Consider the following 19,388-nt stretch of genomic DNA (forward strand, 5'->3'; position numbering starts at 1 on the left):
CACCAACACGTCTGGACGCATTCGTTTCGGGAGTTTTCCCACCTACGACCTACATTACTCCATCCAAGTCGGCGACTTCTTTCCTAGGACAACAACAACAACGACTCGTTCCTTGTCAACACCACCTTCGTTCTCGAAGCTCCTAGAACGCTGACGACGACTTGCCAACACGAACTTGACTTACCTCGACCCGGTTTACTGTCTGTTCGTTTCGTTTCTCTGCTGCCGTCGAGTCAACTCGACTGACATCATGTAAGTCATAAGAGTCCTTTGATCCACGCGTGATTCACATATCAACTTTCCGCCCACCACCTATTATTGATGATCGCGCCTCTTCGGGTAAAATTTCAACAACAAAGGTCTCGTACATTGGGGCATTGCTCGACCTCTGATTTAATCACTCTACCCTCCATGAGTTGATTGAGTGGTTCCTGGTCGACAACAATCATCATTGTCCACGAGTGTTGCTTGCCCATTCAAATCCTTGGACTCCCATTGTGGAAATCCAGTTCTTATAACAACCTCCCCAACACAAATCAAACCTGTGTTATTTTTTTCTCTTCCCCGTATTCTCAAGCAAACCAATCTTCTCAAAGACTGTTGGTTTTCTCTTTCGATTATTTCGTATTTTTCGGGGACGCAGTTTTCTCAGCACTCCTCCAACATCAACACCCATTTTGTTTTCGCTCTATATACTGATATTGATCGACAGCTCCTACAAAACACAAAACATTCTTTTCGGTGCACAAGTTATTGAAGACCATCCACGAATAGCTGGCACTAAACGTCAAGATGGGACTCTCCAAATTCCTAACAGCATCCGTGCTGGCCTTGGGACTTCTAAGTCCCACGCTGGCCGCTCCAACCACATCAGCCCTCGAGGCCCGCCAGGCTGACTCCAGCTACTGGGTTTCCAGTATCAAGCGCCAGGGCACTGTTCCTTTCGGCAAGGGCGACTCCAAGGTCTTCCGCAACGTCAAGGACTACGGCGCTGTCGGTGATGGCAAGACAGACGACACTGCCGCCATCAACAAGGCCATCCAGGATGGTGGGAACCGCTGCATCACCAAGTGCGACTCCCGCACTAACGCCCCTGCTTTGGTCTACTTCCCCGCCGGCACCTACATGGTTTCCAGCCCCATCATCCAGAGCTACTACACCCAGTTCGTTGGTGATGCCGTCAACCTGCCTACCCTGAAGGCTACCTCCAGCTTCAAGGGCATGGCTGTGATTGATGCTGATCCGTACATTGAAGGTCTTGATAGTGTCAACTGGTACGTCAATCAGAACAACTTCTTCCGCCAGATCCGCAACTTCGTCATCGACATCACTGCGCTGCCGCCCAGCGAGGGTGCGGGTATCCACTGGCAAGTAGCTCAGGCCACCAGCTTGCAGAACATTGTCTTCAACAGCAACCCCGACAAGTCTCCTGCCAACCAGCAGAAGGGTATCTTCATGGACAATGGCTCCGGTGGTTTCATGGCTGACCTGACCTTCAACGGTGGAGGTTATGGTGCCTTCTTTGGGTCTCAGCAATTCACCACCCGCAACATGACCTTCAACGGCTGCAACACCGCAATCTTTCTTAACTGGAACTGGCTGTGGGCGCTGCAGGACGTTAAGATCAACAACTGCAACGTCGGTATCGACATGGCCAGCGGTACTACGACTAACATCCAGACCGGCTCGCTCATGTTGATGGACAGCAAGATCTCGAACACACCTGTTGGCCTCAAGACACTGTACCGCCCGGACAACACCATGACCAACAACACCCTGGTTCTCGACAATGTCGACATGTCCCAAAGTGTCCAGACTGCCATTCAATTTGCCGGAGACAACAGCACCGTTCTCGAGGGTAACCAGAAGATCGCTTCGTTCGCCCAGGGTCGTGACTACAGCAGTGGTACTGGCAAGGCTATGCAGGCTGCTAAGAGCGCGATTCCGGTTCCCAACGGCCTCAAGAAGGACGGCAAGGTCTTCACCCGAACTAAGCCTCAGTACGAAGGTGTCCCCGCCAGCAGCTTTGTCAGCGTGAAGGCCTCCGGTGCCAAGGGTGATGGCCAGACCGACGACACCGCTGCCATCCAGAAGGTCTTTAACAACGCCAAGGAGGGCCAGATCATCTACTTCGACCACGGTGCCTACCTCGTCCAGGATACGATCAAGGTTCCCAAGAACATCAAGATCACCGGAGAGATGTGGCCCATGATCATGGCTGCTGGCACCAAGTTCAACGACGAGTCGAAGCCCACTGCCGTCTTCCAGGTCGGCGAGCCCGGTGATGTCGGCACTGTTGAGATGTCTGACCTGATCTTCGAGACCAAGGGACCTCAGGCTGGTGCCATTCTCATGCAGTGGAACTTGGCTGGCTCTGAGGCTGGTGCTGCTGGTCTCTGGGATGTTCACTTCCGAGTTGGTGGCACTGCTGGTACTGATCTGCAGTCAGACAAGTGCTCCAAGAACCCCAACGCCACCCACCCCGCCGACACCCAGTGCATCGGTGCCTTCATGATGTTCCACGCTACCCAGACCGCCTCCGTCTACGTCGAGAACTGCTGGTTCTGGGTCGCTGACCACGAACTCGACCTCGATGACCACAACCAGATCGACATCTACAACGGCCGTGGTGTCTTGATCGAGTCGCAGAAGCCTGTTTGGTTCTGGGGAACTGCCTCTGAGCACAGTCAGATGTACAACTACCAAATCACCAACGCCCAGAACCTTTGGATGTCTTGCATCCAGACCGAAACTGCCTACATGCAGGGCAACCCTGATGCCACCACTCCCTTCAAGGTCAACCAGAACTTCCACGATCCCGACTTCAGCAACTGCGATGGTTCTACCGAGGGTTGCAAGCGCACTTGGGGTGTTCGTGTAATGAACTCGACTGACATCTTTGTCTACGGTGCTGGTCTTTACTCGTAAGTTTTTACCCCCTGACCCTTATTCACGCATGCGCAGTAACTAACCATCTATCCATCAGTTTCTTCGAGAACTACGACCAGGAATGCCTCAAGACCAACAGCTGCCAGCAGAACATGGTCAGCATCGAGAAGTCGAGTGTCCACATGTACGGTCTTAGCACCAAGGCTTCCGTCAACATGCTCACTGTCGATGGAAAGTCTGTTGCCCTTGACAAGGACAACCGTAACAGTAAGTGCCACATTCCATAAGATCCCTGAATGCTCTCTATCATTGTTTGACTCGACTAACTCGTCTCCTTTACAGCCTTCTGCGCCGCCATTGCCAAGTACGAGTCCAATGGAGGACCTGCTGGTGGCGCTGCCCCCGGTGGCGGCTCCTCTGGAGGTGGCTCGTCATCCGGTGGTAGCTCCAGCCAGGCACCCAAGCCCAGCACGGCACCCAAGCCCAGCACACCTACTCAGCCCCAGCCTGGTAGCTCTTTGGTTCCTTCTGCTCCTAATGCCCCTCCCGCAGCTTCATCCCCAGGAAGCGGTTCCGGCTCTGCCCCAGCCTCCTCTTACCCTGCCAACCCTATTCCAGCTACGACTCCTCAGCCTAGCACTGGAGCTCCTCAGGGATCTCAGCCAGGATCTAAGCCATCCGAGACGACCATCCCCATTCCTTCTGGATCGGGTGGTTCCGGTTCTGGAAGCTCTGGGTCTGGAAGCTCTGGATCTGGAAGCTCCGGCTCTGGAGGTTCCGGCTCTGGGAGCTCTGGCTCAGGTGGTTCTGGCGCGGGAGCCCCAGTTCCTAGCCCATTCTACACCACGATAACAATGACAGCAACTGTCACTGTACCAGGTGCCTGCGGCACGTCGGCATAGGCGGCTACGCCCGCTCAGACTGGGCAATGGAGCGTGCCTACGAGGACGGCAAGCATCTATAAGGCAACCCGGCCGCCCACGACGAGGAGCGTTTACAAAGCATCCAGACCCGCAACAACTTGTTGCGAATCATACGGATTGTGACGATCTACCTGTTCTCTTCACTTCGACACAGCCTACTTTTCAGGCACTACGTTTTACTCTTCTCTTCTTCTTCACTTTTTTACTTCTTTATTTGGCCCCAGAGGCATTGACACGATCTTCCTATTTACGGAACAGGACAGGGTATGATTGCATTCACGACCAGTACGGGATTGGTCTAGGGAGTTTCGGCTAGACAAGCAACAAATCAATGGCAATGTACAGAGCGGGTGAATGCCCAGCAGCAGACAGTGTGGATACCCGATTTGTTTCTTGATGATACTTGAGCAACACACCACCGCGGACGGAGAGGCCTGACACGGATGATGGCACGGTGGAATAACAATAAAACACATGACACATAGGTTGCTAGTAGTATTCAATATTGAATGTTCATGAATAATTACGTATCCCATAAAATTGCGAATTAATAAGGTGACTTGACGACCATGGTGCGAATGGCCGAGTACGTCATACGTTGCGGTCGTCTCTCAGCCACAGCTCGGCAGGCAGCGCGAAGTGGCATGTGGCGTATTTTCCTGGCTGGCCGGTTGGCCTTTACTAGTGTCGTCCTGGCAAGACCACCTTGTAACGTCATAGGCAGAAAGGAATGCCTGTATGATATTTGCTACAGCCTTCTAGTTGGTGACCACACGACCACTGGTCTTCGGAAACAGCTGGACATCGATATTCGTCCACCTAGTTTTGCAACTAGAGGTATTTCTTCCTCATTTTCTAGACAAGGCAACTCCCCAGCTGCTTTCATTCACGGCCCAATTCCAGTCACCTTTGCCAACGAACAAAGACTCGTCCACCACTACCTACCTACCTACGCATCTTGCGCTTTGCCTCAGATCACTTTTCATCTGTTGTCAAGATTCGCTCTACGAGATACCTTTCCGATGGCCGACACAAATACATCATCCTTGCGGTCACGCTCCGACAAGATGGCAGCCACGAGTAACGGGCCCGAGTCTTCGGCTTCACAATCAACGAGCGCTGCGAAGAGAAACCCACCACATATCCCGACCGCACTCGAAACCCTGGCGTTGATCCTCTACCCGACCGTCCTCGCTTTCGGTACACTTTTCTCGGTGCTCAGCCCGGAAACGCGCGCAGCACCCTACGACAGCACGAGGCAGTCGCATGTTCAGGACCTGGCGCCCAGCTACTTCGCCCGCAAAGACAACCTGCTCAACGTCCTCTTCGTCAAGCGCGGCTGGGCCTGGATCACCATCGCCTTTGCGGCGTTCGTGGTCACCCACCCGGCCCTAACTTCGAGCACGACGCGAACGGCGCGCGCCGGACTGAGGTGGGCAGCCATCACCGGGTGGTGGTTCCTCGTGACGCAGTGGTGCTTCGGCCCGGCCCTCATCGACCGCGGATTCCGGCTCACGGGCGGACAATGCGCCATCGCGGAGAGCAACGTGATTCAGGGCGACAAGCACACGGGGGCGCGCGACTTCGCCACGGCGGTGGCGTGCAAGGCTGCGGGCGGGCGCTGGAGCGGCGGGCACGACATTAGCGGACACGTCTTCCTGCTCGTCCTGGGCAGCTGGTTCTTGCTGCAGGAGGTCGGCTGGGTCGCGGTGCGGGTTGGGGCGCTCGCGGGCCGCCGCGATGAGCGCACCGTCGTGATGGGCGATGGGGCCGTCAAGGGCGCGGGTGTCGAGGCCGAGAAGATTGAGGGTCAGGGGGAGACGACGGATGCGCACCGGACGCTGGGGCTTGGGGGCAGGTTTGCGCTCATTGTCGTGGGGCTGTGCCTTTGGATGCTGCTGATGACGGCTATCTACTTCCATACTTGGTTTGAGAAGGTAAGCCTCTATTATTTCCCACCTGCTGGCCATGCAGCAAGACCCGACACAGGTTTATAGTTTATACACATTGATGCTAACGATTCGACCCGTCATAGTTTACTGGACTCATGACGGCCTTTGTCGGCATTTACCCGGTCTACATCCTGCCCCGGTGGATACCTGCGCTACGGGAGATCGTTGGGCTTCCCGGCATATAGACGGACCGGTCAGTTCGATGTTGGCAATCATGGAAGAAAGAACAAGACTGTCGCGGACCAAGAGAGACTATCGATGATGTACACGACTAATGCACCGGTGTAATATAATAGAGCTAGAACACTACACTGTATTCTATACTGACCACCCACTACCCAAGGAGAATGCGAGAGCTGATGGATCATTACATTATGTGTGCCTGGCTGTTCGCATCCATGGATTTCATCACCTATCGTTTGGGTCTGTTTGAATGCGAACATGTCCCCCTCAATCAATGCATGGGCACACCCATTCCGCCCAAGTGCCCCTTCCCTCCTGATTACCTATTACTTACCGGACCATCTAACCTTGGAGGCTGTGCCGAGGAGTGAGCAGCACTGCGTGCGCTGGCATGGGCATGCTACAACCCAGGTCATTGACAATACTGCAGGCGGTAGTTGCAGCTCCTTGAATCAAACGGACGAGGAAGCCACGGGGGTTACTAATCTCCAGCTTGGTCCAGACATATTGACCAGTGCTGCTATCTGACTACCTGGGTACCTATCTGGCGTGACTCACCTTTGTAGTGTCTAGGTGCCAACGGGGAGATGGTAGTTTCCAATGTCGGCAACCTCAAGTGGCCCTATTACATACCCGCATACCTACTTGAGTAAGAACGGCAGAGATGGCGCAGGTCCAGGTCCAGGTCCATTCCAAGATTGCCTACCTCCTGTGCCTTCCCCGTCCGACATACAATATATGTATTGACCTACCTAGGTACATTTTGATGGGATCTTCACACTGCGCGGCCAGGTCTTGCTCCACAGCACTGGTCGATGACAGCCGGGTTCTTGCCTCGAATGCTTCCAAAGTTGTGTGTCAGGCAGTAGGTATGTGTGCGTAGCTGCATGTAAAAGGTGCCTGCCCCAAACACAACATCCTCTTGAACAGCTGCCAGTTGCAGCAATGCGGACAGAGATGACAGCTGCTGGAACTTCTCTTGATGACGTTCTCTCTCTCGCCAGAAGCCCGACCCTTAGGTATTTAAGCCTCGATTTCTCTTCTCTCTATCCTTCCCTTCCAAATCTTCTTCCTCCCATCATCCATTGCACAACACCAAATCTTGCGACGTGGTACCGTCAACAAGTCCAGTGCCTTTCTCTCTACGCCGTCTTCTCTTCTCGCCCAAAGAAGTCTTTCTCAAGTTACTCATCACTGGTGTATTGACACACCCTCCTTTTCCTCCTTCGTCGTCTTCGAATCCACTCCTCCAAGCTCTCTCGTCTACCCACCTGTCGTCAATCCATCTCCAACATGTTGTGGCAAAAGGTCGCTTTCATGATGAGCCTCATCCCCAGCGTTGCCTTGGCTGCAGGCATCGCCATAGCGAACAGCTCTACCTATGCTGGAGGCCTCGTTGCGCTACCCCAGTCCGATTCAGATACCGGACCTGCCGTCACGACTCTTGAGGCTACCTTTACTGTGCCCAACCTCACCTATGCTTCCGGTCAGAGCGGCAACGGTGACCCATACAGACTGGCCGTACAGTGCGGCATTTCTGCCGTCACCGACGCCAACCCCAACGCTGCCTGCAACCACCGTGGACCTCACATGGGTATCTTCGCCAATGTTGGTTACCATCTCCTTGCAAGATGGCATGATCGTGTCTCCTCGCTGACTAGTCATTACAGTTGTCATCTGCAGGACAAAGCCAGCAAAGCTGGTACAACTGGCCAAATCTTTCTGTTGAGGGCCTGAGCAGCGCCCAGGATAGTTTGCTTAACTGTATGTTTTCATCTAACTTCGTGCCGCGCAGATTATTTCTTGTTACTGACATGTCCTTTTCTTCAGTCACTGCCGGAGATGAGATGTTTGTCACGATCAGCCTCCTCAGTGCAACCAATGCCACTTAGTAAGTCCTCTTTTGATATTTTGTCACCTCTATGAACATCGGCTCGCCATACTAATACGTTGATACTGTCAGCACCTTCATGAATCTCAAGAATGAGAACGTTACAGTGACGGTAGCACAAGACGGTGGTAGTAGCCAGCCCATGTGTTCGGGCCAGGGCACCACTGCCTACGCTGGCTGTTATATTGGTGTCACGGATGCTTCCACCATGCCTGGTTTCGTGGAGATCGACTTTGAATCGGTAATGGTATACGATCGGTCCAACACGACGCATGACTTCGGTCTTGATCAAACGGTCCAATTCTATCAGCTTGTCGACAGCAATGGCAAGCTCAAAGCCATGCCCAAGCTAGATGATGCTTACGACTTCTCTGTAAAATGGTCTGAGAATCCTGACTATGGTTCGGGCACTGGTGGCGCTGGTACTCCCCCATCCCCAGATACCACCACCGCCTTACGTTGGTGAAATGGCTGAAAATTTGTTGGAGAAACGCCTAACTTGTTTTGGCAGATGGCATAACATTACTTGGGATCTGGGATCTGCCTATGGCTGTTGTTAATATATCTAGCAATGGGAAGCCAATGTGTCAATTGTCAGGAGAAGCTGCACTGCTTCTGGGGAGCCATGTCAGTTTTAGCTATTTTAGCTTGTCCCTAATCCAGGAATGGAATATATTCTCGTTACACACCACGTACATCACTAGCATACATGGGATTTTACACGCGAGTCCCTTTGTCAGTCACAATGATGTCTATGATGTTTTCAAATAGTCCCTACCCCTGACAAGCATCCCTTTGTCCGTGAGCTTGATTGTTTGCACCTCCACACTTCCCGTCACATTCTCGGTCAGTACAAGGTGCATGGTGCTGTCTGGGTTTTCGTATATCTCAAAACAACCTCGAGTATGGTTTGGGTCATAGCAGGCCTCCTTATCCTTGAGGCATGCCTCCTTTCCTTCCTTCTTGGTAGAATTATCATGGTTGTTCGCCCTTAGCACGTCCGCGGTGTCGCTCACAATGTCGCGGTTGTATATATACTTTCGGTCTTCCAGGAATCGTAGCGTTCTAGTCTCGTAGTGTTGCATTGACGCTTCTTCGGATACATTGACTGCCTCGCTCTTGATGGCCACAGATTCTAGAGGCAAACCTCGTAGAACGACTTCCACCGCCGTAGATTCCAGCCCATCTTCTTCTTCGCTTGGTACGCTAGGGACTGACAAGGAGGAAGAGGGGTTCAACGGGGGTGTGCAACACCCACGTCCCCATCAGCTTCTCGGAGACCACCCTGCACACGGTGCTGCGGTCGACCCATAGAATAGAGTCCAGTATGGTCTTTGCAAACTGCTTGACGGGGCTCAGATGGTCCAGGTCCAGGTCCAGGTCTGGCGGTGTTGGCGGCGGTAGCAGCGGTGCGTAGAAGGAGAAAACGAGGCCGTGGCCGAAATTAGTGGAGGGGATGGCGACGAGCTTGTGCAGGGATAGTATGTCGCCGTCGGCGTCGGGGGTGGTCGAGGCTAGAGTGATGGCGTGGATATGTGATTGTGTGTTGTTTATGTCGACATCGTCGTTAATGGTGACTGCTACCACGGCTTCTGCCGCGCCGCCCTTGGGCCAAACGTCTGCTTCTTCGTTGGCGGTGACGGTTTCTCCTGTCACTTGAGGGTTGTGGCTGGTGGCAAGCGTGGAGATGGAGGCAGGAGAAGAAGCGTGAGAGCTGTATGGCTTGACGACGACGAAGTTCTGGGTCGACACGGTGCTCCGCAGGGCGTTGATTTCGTACTGGATTTGGGTTGGGTTGTACAGGAGTCGGATCTCGAAGGCGATGCCCTTGTCCGTGTCCAGGTCGCCGATCAGGGTGTTAGGGCTGGTTTGCTGGAGGGTGGTCACGGGGGCAGCAGGACGGACTGGAGGCCGAAGAATGGGAGGTGGTGCCGGATCCAGGGAGCGCTTTGGTTTGGTTCCAGGGGCGGCCTTGGTGCTGGCGGGTCGGGTTGGGGAGGGGGTAATGTTGCTGTGTCTAGAGATGTTGATGGAAGAGGCTGGGACACGTTGAGGTCCAGCTTTATATTGGGAGATATGTTGATCTCGGGGGCTAGCTTCCCGTAAAACTCTACGTTGTAAGACGGCTGGTGGTTGACTGTTGCCTCGGGGTTACTGACGTTGGTTGTTGAGCCGCTGGGATGACCTGCTGCTTGCGGTACGCTATGCTGAGCGTGCTGCTGGCCTGTTATGCTGGGAGTAGCATTGTTATCGCTTAGTCCTCCCGAACCCACGGGGGCTAGTGTTGTTTGCTGGGTGTGTGACGCAGGATGTGCCTGCTGCTGCAGCAGCTGCTGTTGGTGTTGAGAAGTGACTTGAGCATAAAGAGCAGCGTTCGCGGAGAACTGATCAGGTGGATGGTGAGGGGCTGGCATAGTAGGAGCCGACGATGGCGTCGTGCTATACTGATGAAAGTCCCCGCTCTGCTGGGTCTGCTGCGGCAGCGCGGAGTTTTGAGGAGTGCAGTAGCTCAGTGTGAGCTCGACTTGGCCATTGTCCAGCCGCCCCTGAAAGGTTGGTTGTCCTGGTGTCTCACCCTGCTGCTGAAGCTGCGGTGGTGCAACAGCGGTGTTGCTGGCTGCTGGAACCGAGGTATTGGGACCAGTTGCCCCCTGTTGAGTGTGTTGCTGGGTCTGGGGTTGAGGTTGAGGTGCTGTCGAGTAGTTGTTGTTCATGGGCCCAATGTGCTGATTGGGGTTCGACACACCAGTTTGCTGAGGAACAAATGGCTGTTGGTACTGAGATGGCCCCGATGGGCCGTTGTAGGAAAAGCTGGGAGGGTATGGGTCTTGCGATGCACCTAAAGGTTCTGCTTGTGGGGGATTTGTTGCCGGCTGGGAAGTATTATGAGTAAATGCTTCACTCGGCTGTGTTGCTGGAGTGCTAGCAAAGCTAGATGCCCCGTATTGCTGTTGTTGCTGCTGCAAAGCAGCGTTGAGGAGCTGTTCTTCATAAGCCGCGTGTTCCTGTGGCGACAGCGTCGAGCTCTGTTGCGCTGCCGAGGGCGCAGGGTTTGCTTGTTGTGTTGGCTGCTGCTGCTGTTGTTGTTGCTGCTGCAAGATGGATGCTAATGCTTGAGCTCCGTAACTTTGGCCATTCGTCGAAGCCCCTTGCATGGCCGATAACAGCGCCTGGGTCGACGCCGTCTGTTGCTGCTGGATCGCCGCCATAAGGTCGGCTTGGGCTTGCGGTTGTTGCTGTTGCTGCTGGCTCAGTGCATTGAGCAACTGGGTCCCGAAGTCTTGCTGCCCCTGAGCCGACGATGGGCTGTTCTGCATGGCCGAGAACAGAGCTTGCGTCGATGCGGCGGATTGCTGCTGGATGACGTCTATGATCTGCTGCGAGGGGTCTGTCTGGACCCCTTGCGCACCACCTCCGACCAGAGTCCCTAGTAGAGATGGTGTCGCGTCGCTATATTGCTGCTGTTGCTGCTGCTGCAATATGGCCGATACCAAGTCCGGCTGCTGCCCGGGGCGGCCCCTTGAAACAGTGCAGTCAGATCTGGCTGCGTCTGCTGCTGTGGTGTACCTGCCAGCATCTGCGTTAAGGTATCGAGGCCACTATTTGAGTCCCCGATACCCATGGAACCATCACCACCAACCGCTTGCAGCATGGCATAGCCCGCAAGTCCCGCTGCTGCCAACCCACCCACAGCCGCGAGCCCAGTACTACTACCACTATTGCTGCCACCGGGACCTGCGGCTCCAAGTTGCTGCTGCTGCATCGTTCCCGGCCTCAGCGCCTGCTGGAGCTGGTACGCCGCGGCGATGTCCGGGTTCGTGGCCGCGAGCAAGGGCATGGCGGGCTGCGCCATCCTGTCCACCCACTCGCCCGTCTTGGTCGCGTACTCGAGGCCAGTCTTGTACGCCTTCTTGGCCGACTCCTTGTTGATGTACTTGGACATCCGCCTGAAGCTGCTGTTGCTCGGCCGCGAGTTGATGAGCGGGATCGTGGGGCCGGTCATACTCAGGCCGAAACTCGGGGTCGCAGCGGGGCCTAGGCTGGGCATGCCGCCGCCGCCGCCGCCGCCCCCGTTGGCCTTCTGCTGGGTGTGGGAATAGGGGAGTTGTGTCGTGGCGTAGGTTGGGTTGTAAGGGGGTATCGTTGAGGAGGAGGAGGAGGAAGAGGAAGAAGAAGGAGTGGTCACTGTGGGACTGCTGGACGAGGAAGAGGAGCCGCTCGAAGAGGGATTCGGCTCGGTGCTCTGCCCGGGAGGTGGTGGGAAGTACATCATATCCTCCTGCCGCTGCTGCTGCTGCTGCTGTGGGCGCTCATTGCTTGGTTGATTCGACGTTAAGAGACTAGCACTGGGAGCTTGCGGTGGTGGTGGGCCCGGAGGAGGTGGAGGGAGATGCATACTTGCTCCGTCTGGACTGTGCGGCGGCAACGGGATAGTACCAATAGCGGAGACGTTACTATTACTCGTTTGTGGACCCGGTATCATCTGAGAAGCAGCGATACTGTCAGCAGAGGAGTACGAGTTATTGCCATTATGAACCGCGGTGTTCCCCGCTGTTGCGGTTGCTGCTGAAGGCGGCGGTGGCGACAATGCGTAGGCAGGCTGTTGGGCTGCTGGTTTATGAGCATGGGTAGCAGTAGACACTGGTCGACGTCGAATCGCGAAGCTGTTCGCCCTCGGAATCGGAACAGAAGCAGTAGGAGTAGACGAAGAAGACATGATCCTTCCTGGACCTTGACTAATATGATTCTGTATAAGGTGATGTGGATCACCAGTTACTGCTGGCAGCGACACAGAGCTTTGAATGGCTGGCGCTGCCATGTTTATCAAGAGAAAAAGGCAATCACTTCTTCAAGTTACAATGATATGTATGTGTGGACTCGTGGTGACACTTCAAGTTCGAAGTCCGAGAAACATGTGGCGCCAAGCTTGAGATATAGTCCTCAGAGCTTAAAAAAAGCAACCCGTTCCAGCCAGGTCCGTGTCTTGGCTCATCTCCCTCCCTCCGGTTGTTGGCATGCTTCTGGTGTAGTCAAAAATGCCTGACGGAGCCAGGGCACATGATACCGCAGATGTGGTAAGGTGGTCTGCAGCTGAGTGTGGCTGCATACATATTGGCGCACTTGCCGAGTGAGGTTGGAGACTAGTTGCAGGAGCTGAAAATACCCTATTGACAAGGGGTCTTTTGCTTGTTGGGCACGCTTGCAAGTCCCAGCTGTCTTGTGCCAAGCCCAATATTTCCAATAGACTCCAATAGAGACGACCAATCCCGGGGCAGCAACCAGAACATGCATCATTCTTGAAAGAGGGTAGCTTTCTGCCCCGGCGGCCTCGCAGCTCCACCACATTCCGGCATCGTCGCGGTGCATGTATACGGCTGGAACAATGCTTGATCAACGCTATTATGTAGTGACGAGGCTGAGAAATTTGAAGAATGTAGCCATGGTTGAATGCAGGCCATAAGGTTCGAGCAATCAGTTGATATAGAAGGGGCCGAATTGGGATATATGACAAGGTCGGCATGTTCAATGAAGCAACATCCAATGCCTCTGGGTTATCACGCCAGGCTCCATCCCCTAGCGTGAGCACGCTCGGCCCTCTCCGTCAATTGGGCCTCCTGCTTCCCTCGGCCATCCTCTCCGCATTCCCGTCCTCCGGGATGCCATTGGGGACCGGACTCTGCAGCCAGCCCTTCTTGTCGGCCTCGAGGATGGCCTCCTTGAAGATGTCGCCCATGACGAAGTAGCCCTCGGTGGTCGGGTGCATGTTGTCCAGGCCCATCTCGGGGAGGTCGACGACGTGGCCCGGCTCGCCCCCCTGGTCGCGGTGCATCTCAGCGAGGAGTACCGGCTTGCCCTCGCGCGCGAGGTCGCGGCTCACCTGGCGGATCTGCGCGTTGGCGCTGCGCACGCAGCGGTCGACGTTGGGCCAGGGGCTCATGATGATGGTGCTCATGATGACGGTGGCCCGGGGGAGGCCTCGAGCAGGAAATCGACCAGGTCGCGCATGTGGTTCAGCACGTTGGACGAGCCCCAGGCGCCCTCCTGAAAGCAGTCCGACGAGCCCGCGTTGATGAGGATCAGGTTGGGCTGTATTGCGGGCACGATCTCGCGGGCCCGATCCAACGTCGGCTTGATCGGTTGGGCCCCCAGGCTTGCACGTCGTTATCCTTGAAATCGCCAAAGCGGTTCTAGACCCAGGTGTTAATGGAAATATTCTAGCGGTGAGTGAATGGAGGAAGACGTACAGCGCCAACGCAGTTTACTGGGTTTCCTTTGGATGCAATCCAGTCCCGGATCTGTTGTCGGTATCCCCTCTCGCCTTCACTGTGCTCTCCAAGGGTCATACTGGCGCCGATGTACATGATACGGATGGGCATACCACCGCCGAGAGACCCGTGTCCCCCAACACCGCGTACTAGGCTGCTCCATTGTTGGTTGACGTCTACTGTACCAGATTGGAAACCGCTCGCTGCTCGCTTAGGATTAATAAGCCGACTAGTGGAAAGTAGATGCGTAAACACGAGATACAGAACTTACCGAGCAGAAAAACCACCGCCAGAGTGACTGATACCAGCTTGTAGATGCTGGGGAGCTGTTTCCACCACGACACCGCCGAAGCAAACCGCGAAAGGAATGGCATGACGTCGAGCGCATGCTACGTTGTAGAAGCAATCTTTCGTAGATATCCGCAGGGGATTGTATTTTTCGACAAGTAATAGTACACGGAAATCGGCGGGAAAGTCGAACAAATGTAATCTGCGCTGCTGGTTTGGGGCAAACCAAATCGTTGGGGGACGACGGCGGCGGTTCAGGAGTATAAGAACCCTGGATGAATGTTTCGAACGCGCGTCACGGAGGCATTAGAAGGCAAGCGGGCGGCAGGTTCCCGAGCATGGCTCCCTGGTCTGCCGGCGGTTTAAGCTTCTTACGCGGTGTGTAACGTCGCTTGCTTTGATGGTGGAAATCCGATGGCTGATACATTGTCGAGCAGGCTAATGACTTGGTAGGTAGGTATCGCTGAAGACGAGTGCACGTATGAATCGAGGTCCCCCGAAAGTCAATTCTGGATTCTGGGGAAGATGGGTCAATGAATAGCGGGCATCTGAGATTAAGTCCCTTGCTTGCCTTAGCCTTTGGCGGGTCCGGGGTTGAGATGAGATCGGCAACCCTTTCCGGCTGCCACTCTTTTTCAGGGTCCTTGGCCAAGAGTTGGGCTCCAGCTGGAATCCAGGCAAAACTGCCACGTCAAACAATACGAGTAGGCAATATACCAATTATGATTGTATATCTTGTTCATAAAATATCAATAATATATGGCATTTAATGACGTCGTGCTTCCATCTGGTTCGACTTACCGAAGAAATGATCAAAGTATCGAAAAGCAATACCTCAATGTTGTTGAATCTCCACATCGGGACACGCTGGCCAGCTAAAGAGCCAAGAGGTTTGTCCGACTACTATTCGGTATCGTCGACAATCATATCATTAAGTAATCGTAAGGGTGCCAACTAAGAACTATTCAGAAGCTTTTCAACTGCCCATCTGACAGAGAAGTTTCGGATATCCGAATAATGCTGCCCAACACCCACAAACAGCACCGGCACGTTGGTCGCGTGCACAATGCTGACAAGCGTGCCCACCATATCGCCGACGGTATCGCACTTGGATATTATGAATCCGTCCAGCGTCCTGCCCTGCCCAAACGAGGCGTTAAAGTTGCGTGCTTGGGCAACCGAGTCGTTTCCGACCAAAGCCTGCCGAAAACCGGTTAGTCATTACAATCCAGCAAAAATAGGGGTAGCCCGTGTATCTTCCTGCTTACCTCGCCCACCATGAGAATTTTGTCCGGATTCGCCAACTTGGCAAACTTCTCCAAATTTGACATCAACCTCTGATCATTGTGTCGTCGACCCGCCGTGTCAATGAGCACGACATCGTACCCTTCGCTTGTAGCCGAGCGGACGGCATCTCGAGCCACCGTGGCCGCATCACCTCCATAGCCTTTCTCGAAGATCTCGACCTGCCCGCCCTCACGTTCCGTGAGCTCCTTCAGGTTGCGCACATGTACCTTGAGCTGCTCCACGGCTCCGGAGCGGAACGTGTCTCCAGCGACGACAAGCACCCTCATTTTGTTTTGTAACAAGAAGTAACAAATCTTGGACAGATTTGTAGACTTGCCCACGCCGTTCACGCCAACAATGGACATGACGTAAGGGCGCGCTTTCTGGCTGGAGAAACCCGAAGGCCTAGTCACTAACTCGATGTCGCGGAGGAGGTCAAGAGAGGACGTAGGCGTGAGCATCTTGGTCAAGCACACCTCCATGGCCTTCTTTATGCGGGTATCGATAGACTCGAAGCTACCGGTCTTGACGCCCAGCAATTCCTTCTCAACACTGTCGCGGAGGCGTACTGCTGCCTCGGGGGGCCACATTCTTCTTGATCAGATGTTCCTTCATGCCGTCCATTGGCTTGGCGAGATCTTCTTTTGTCAGGGTCTTGCCGCCGACAACATTGCGAAACAGGCTGTTGATGGTGCTCAGTCCAGATCCGACTAGCCCAGAATTCGCCGTGGTGGAAGACTTGGATTGAGCTGAAGCCAGGATGTCATGCACTTCGTCATCCAGGTCTCGAAGCACGAATTGTCCCTTGGAAGTCTTGGTGCCCCATGTCGACGAGTCCACAGAAGCAATGACTGTTGAACGGCCTTCGACTTCGCTATCGCTCGTGATGGAGTTCGGGGCGGCCGAGTAGTCCAGTTGCACATCATCCTCCTCGTCGGCAAAACCATCTGCGTCCCACTTCCTGCCCTTCTTAGGCGCCTTCTTTTTCCTGGCGGATGACTCGTCGCCCGATGACATGGGGGCAGAAGCACCCTTCTGCATCTTGCGCGCGCGTCGCGACATTTTACTTATAGGCCCGCCTTTTCCAACCACTAGATGGTTACCACCCGGAGTTGAGGGCCGGGAGCTCGTCGGTGTGGCGATCGGCGTAGACTCGACGGTAGAGGGGAGGTCGTGTGTGCCATCTTGAGCTTTCGCGCTGCGGTGCTTCAAGCCCGGAGGAAGGGGTGGTTCGTCGCCGAGGTTGCCCGATATGGTCTCGTCTGTTTCCAGAGCAAAGGTAGGCGCCGGGGCGCCTTTCGTGGCCGTAGTTGATTCCAGCTCCCTCAACTGCTGATCGAAGTATCCGTCGAATTTGTGGCAATGCACAAGAGTCGTGTTGGGCTTTTTGAGTTGGTCGCCATATAGATCGACGAAGATAGTCTTCAGGTTGTCGACAAGTTTATCAACCCACGACAGGTGTAGAAGCGACCGGTATACAGCCTATTGAGACATGTGTCAGACAAAGCAAGCGAAGGCGATTTAATTTTTGCCAAGTATGTAATACGTACAACGAAGATGATACCGAGCTCCTTCACAAAAGTCCACTTGAGCGTATGTTGGTCGGCCTTGTATGGCGGGTTTTGGGCGGCCGACTGGTTGTTCTTTGCACCGGCGATTGCGCCGCCTTTCTCCTCGATGAAGACATCGGTGATGAAGTTGTTGATTATGGAGGGGCTGACCTGCGCATACGACCGTGACCAGAGGACCACGCCTGAGGTGGTCAGGATCTCGAACGTGTCCAGCATACTTTCGGCGCGCACCTTATAGCGAGATAGGCAACTGGGCTGAGGAAAAGTTGAAGTTCTGAAGATTCGAGCTCGAAGGCTCAGCCACGCGATGCACAATGAGGTAGCAATGGGGACAGATGGATGGGGATAGATGATGCAAATAGAAGCCTAAGCCACAGCGCTTTCGGGGGCGCGTGGGGAGTGTATCGAATCAATTCTCAATTGACACATGTGCTAAAAGGTCCAACTCTGGGCCTACGCCACAGCAGTTGAAGCCACATATCCCCCAAGAATGAACTTAAAACAAACAGGTGCCTAAGCTTTAGCAGGGGTACGTATGCGTGGTGGGTGGTTACGGAGAAAGGCTGCTGTGACGGCACTTCCAATCAATTAATAGGTAGAAAACACCTTTCGCGATCTCAAGCCTCCCGAGAGCTCCTATCCTGGAAGTTGGAAGCTATTCTTTTTTCTCCGTCCTCGCCGCACTCGCCTCCCACTCGATCCCTTCACGACGCCGACTACTCATCTCCCATTTCAACACTCGCTTGAATCCGCTTTTGACGCCCGCGCTTGGATTTCGTCGCCGATTCACGATCAACCTCCAAAATGCAGCACCAAAACTACGGAAACTCTCCACCGCTTCACCATCCGGTCCCTCAACACGTCTCGACAGTACCTCAACTCAGGTCGCCGCCGCCGCCGCCAGGGTCGCAACCGCAGTCCAACAACTATGGCAACCCCTATCAGCAGGGCCAGCCCACGCCGGGCGGGAACGCGTTCGGACAGTACGGCAACTTCATGAGTGACCCTACGACGCAGATCGCCGCGCAGATGGGCCAGAACGCTTTCAAACACGGCCAGGAATATTTGGAGCAGAACGTAAGTATACGGTCTTGATATATGGTGCTTGATGCCGGGAGCAGTGGATGCTGACTATGGATTGCAGGTCAACCGATGGGTCAACTTCTCAGCGCTGAAGCACTACTTCAATGTTTCCAACTTCTACGTCGCCAACAAGGTGTTCCTGGTGCTCTTCCCTTTCCGACATAAGCCTTGGTCTCGCAAGCAAACTATGGGCCCTAATGGGCAAGAAGGCTGGTATCTACCGCCACGGGACGACATCAACAGCCCGGATATGTACATTCCGGTCATGGCTCTGGTCACCTACGTCCTCCTTTCGACCTTACTAGCCGGTCTCCGGGGACAGTTTCAGCCTGAGCTGCTTGGTTACGAAGCATCGACAGCCGGTGTTGTGGTCCTTATGGACATTATGCTGTTGAAGCTATCGTGCTACTTCTTAAGCATATCGAACGAGTCACAGCTTCTCGACCTCGTGGCGTACTCTGGGTACAAATTTGTCGCTGTCATCATCACGGTAGCTGTAGCCGAGCTCGTGAACGCTGGCAAGGGGACAGGTGGTTTTATCGGATGGGCTGTCTTCGGGTACACTTGGTTTGCAAACGCATTCTTCCTGGTAAGTGGCATCACATTCGGCCCCTAATGCTGCTATTGTGGAAAGATAACTACTGACACACAAGGTACAGATGCGATCTTTGAAATACGTGCTGCTTCCCGAGACAACTGGAGACCCGCGGTCAACGATGCAGACGGACTCGCGATCGAGGAGGGCGCAACGCACCCAGTTCCTTTTCATCTATTCGTTTGTTATCCAGTTCTTCTTCATGTTCCTCTTGACTAGGGCATAAAGGCGTTTGTTGTTATGGAGTTCGGGCACGGGCAGGCAGTGCTTAAAAGACTGGACTTGGTGTTCGGTAGATGGCTGGGTGGAATTCAGGGGTTGCTTTGACTAAACGGTAATCAATCCCTGGAAGATGATTGAGTCCGGCGTTGATATGGGCAGGCTCGATCGATGTAAGGAAGTAAAAGAGACGATGTTCACCAATGAAACTCGATGAAAATAGATATTACCAATATTCGTT

General features: G+C 54.2%; 7 protein-coding genes across 7 annotated transcripts; 4 read left to right on the forward strand and 3 right to left on the reverse strand.

Moving 5' to 3' along the window:
- Nucleotides 1-792: 792 nt before the first annotated feature.
- On the forward strand, nt 793-3,791 carry PG997_009297 (uncharacterized protein; the record flags this gene model as incomplete). The annotated part of the gene is made up of 3 exons (XM_066813612.1): nt 793-2,924; nt 2,987-3,156; nt 3,232-3,791. 3 exons carry the CDS (start codon nt 793-795, stop codon nt 3,789-3,791), a joined length of 2,862 nt encoding a protein of 953 aa, XP_066665574.1.
- A 1,043-nt stretch (nt 3,792-4,834) lies between these two features.
- Nucleotides 4,835-5,949, forward strand: PG997_009298 (uncharacterized protein; the record flags this gene model as incomplete). The annotated part of the gene is made up of 2 exons (XM_066813613.1): nt 4,835-5,749; nt 5,848-5,949. The coding sequence occupies 2 exons, from the start codon at nt 4,835-4,837 to the stop codon at nt 5,947-5,949; spliced, it is 1,017 nt and encodes a 338-aa protein (XP_066665575.1).
- Nucleotides 5,950-7,240: 1,291 nt separating this feature from the next.
- On the forward strand, nt 7,241-8,304 carry PG997_009299 (uncharacterized protein; the record flags this gene model as incomplete). Its single annotated transcript, XM_066813614.1, has 4 exons — nt 7,241-7,555; nt 7,618-7,711; nt 7,778-7,838; nt 7,911-8,304. The coding sequence occupies 4 exons, from the start codon at nt 7,241-7,243 to the stop codon at nt 8,302-8,304; spliced, it is 864 nt and encodes a 287-aa protein (XP_066665576.1).
- A 286-nt stretch (nt 8,305-8,590) lies between these two features.
- Nucleotides 8,591-12,555, reverse strand: PG997_009300 (uncharacterized protein; the record flags this gene model as incomplete). Its single annotated transcript, XM_066813615.1, has 5 exons — nt 8,591-9,044; nt 9,097-9,930; nt 9,998-10,062; nt 10,112-11,415; nt 11,457-12,555. 5 exons carry the CDS (start codon nt 12,553-12,555, stop codon nt 8,591-8,593), a joined length of 3,756 nt encoding a protein of 1,251 aa, XP_066665577.1.
- An 885-nt stretch (nt 12,556-13,440) lies between these two features.
- On the reverse strand, nt 13,441-14,478 carry PG997_009301 (uncharacterized protein; the record flags this gene model as incomplete). The annotated part of the gene is made up of 4 exons (XM_066813616.1): nt 13,441-13,738; nt 13,798-13,943; nt 14,084-14,307; nt 14,376-14,478. The coding sequence occupies 4 exons, from the start codon at nt 14,476-14,478 to the stop codon at nt 13,441-13,443; spliced, it is 771 nt and encodes a 256-aa protein (XP_066665578.1).
- Nucleotides 14,479-15,346: 868 nt separating this feature from the next.
- PG997_009302 (SRP54-type protein) lies at nt 15,347-17,466 on the reverse strand (the record flags this gene model as incomplete). The annotated part of the gene is given in 4 exon segments (XM_066813617.1): nt 15,347-15,592; nt 15,661-16,254; nt 16,268-17,161; nt 17,230-17,466. The coding sequence occupies 4 exon segments, from the start codon at nt 17,464-17,466 to the stop codon at nt 15,347-15,349; spliced, it is 1,971 nt and encodes a 656-aa protein (XP_066665579.1).
- Nucleotides 17,467-18,054: 588 nt separating this feature from the next.
- On the forward strand, nt 18,055-19,154 carry PG997_009303 (ER to Golgi transporter Yif1; the record flags this gene model as incomplete). Its single annotated transcript, XM_066813618.1, has 3 exons — nt 18,055-18,327; nt 18,395-18,922; nt 18,993-19,154. 3 exons carry the CDS (start codon nt 18,055-18,057, stop codon nt 19,152-19,154), a joined length of 963 nt encoding a protein of 320 aa, XP_066665580.1.
- Between the last annotated feature and the right edge of the window lie 234 nt (nt 19,155-19,388).

Source organism: Apiospora hydei, assembly GCF_038363865.1.
Source record: "Apiospora hydei strain CBS 114990 chromosome Unknown utg000007l_segment0_segment0, whole genome shotgun sequence".
Classification (NCBI taxonomy): Eukaryota; Fungi; Ascomycota; class Sordariomycetes; order Amphisphaeriales; family Apiosporaceae; genus Apiospora; species Apiospora hydei.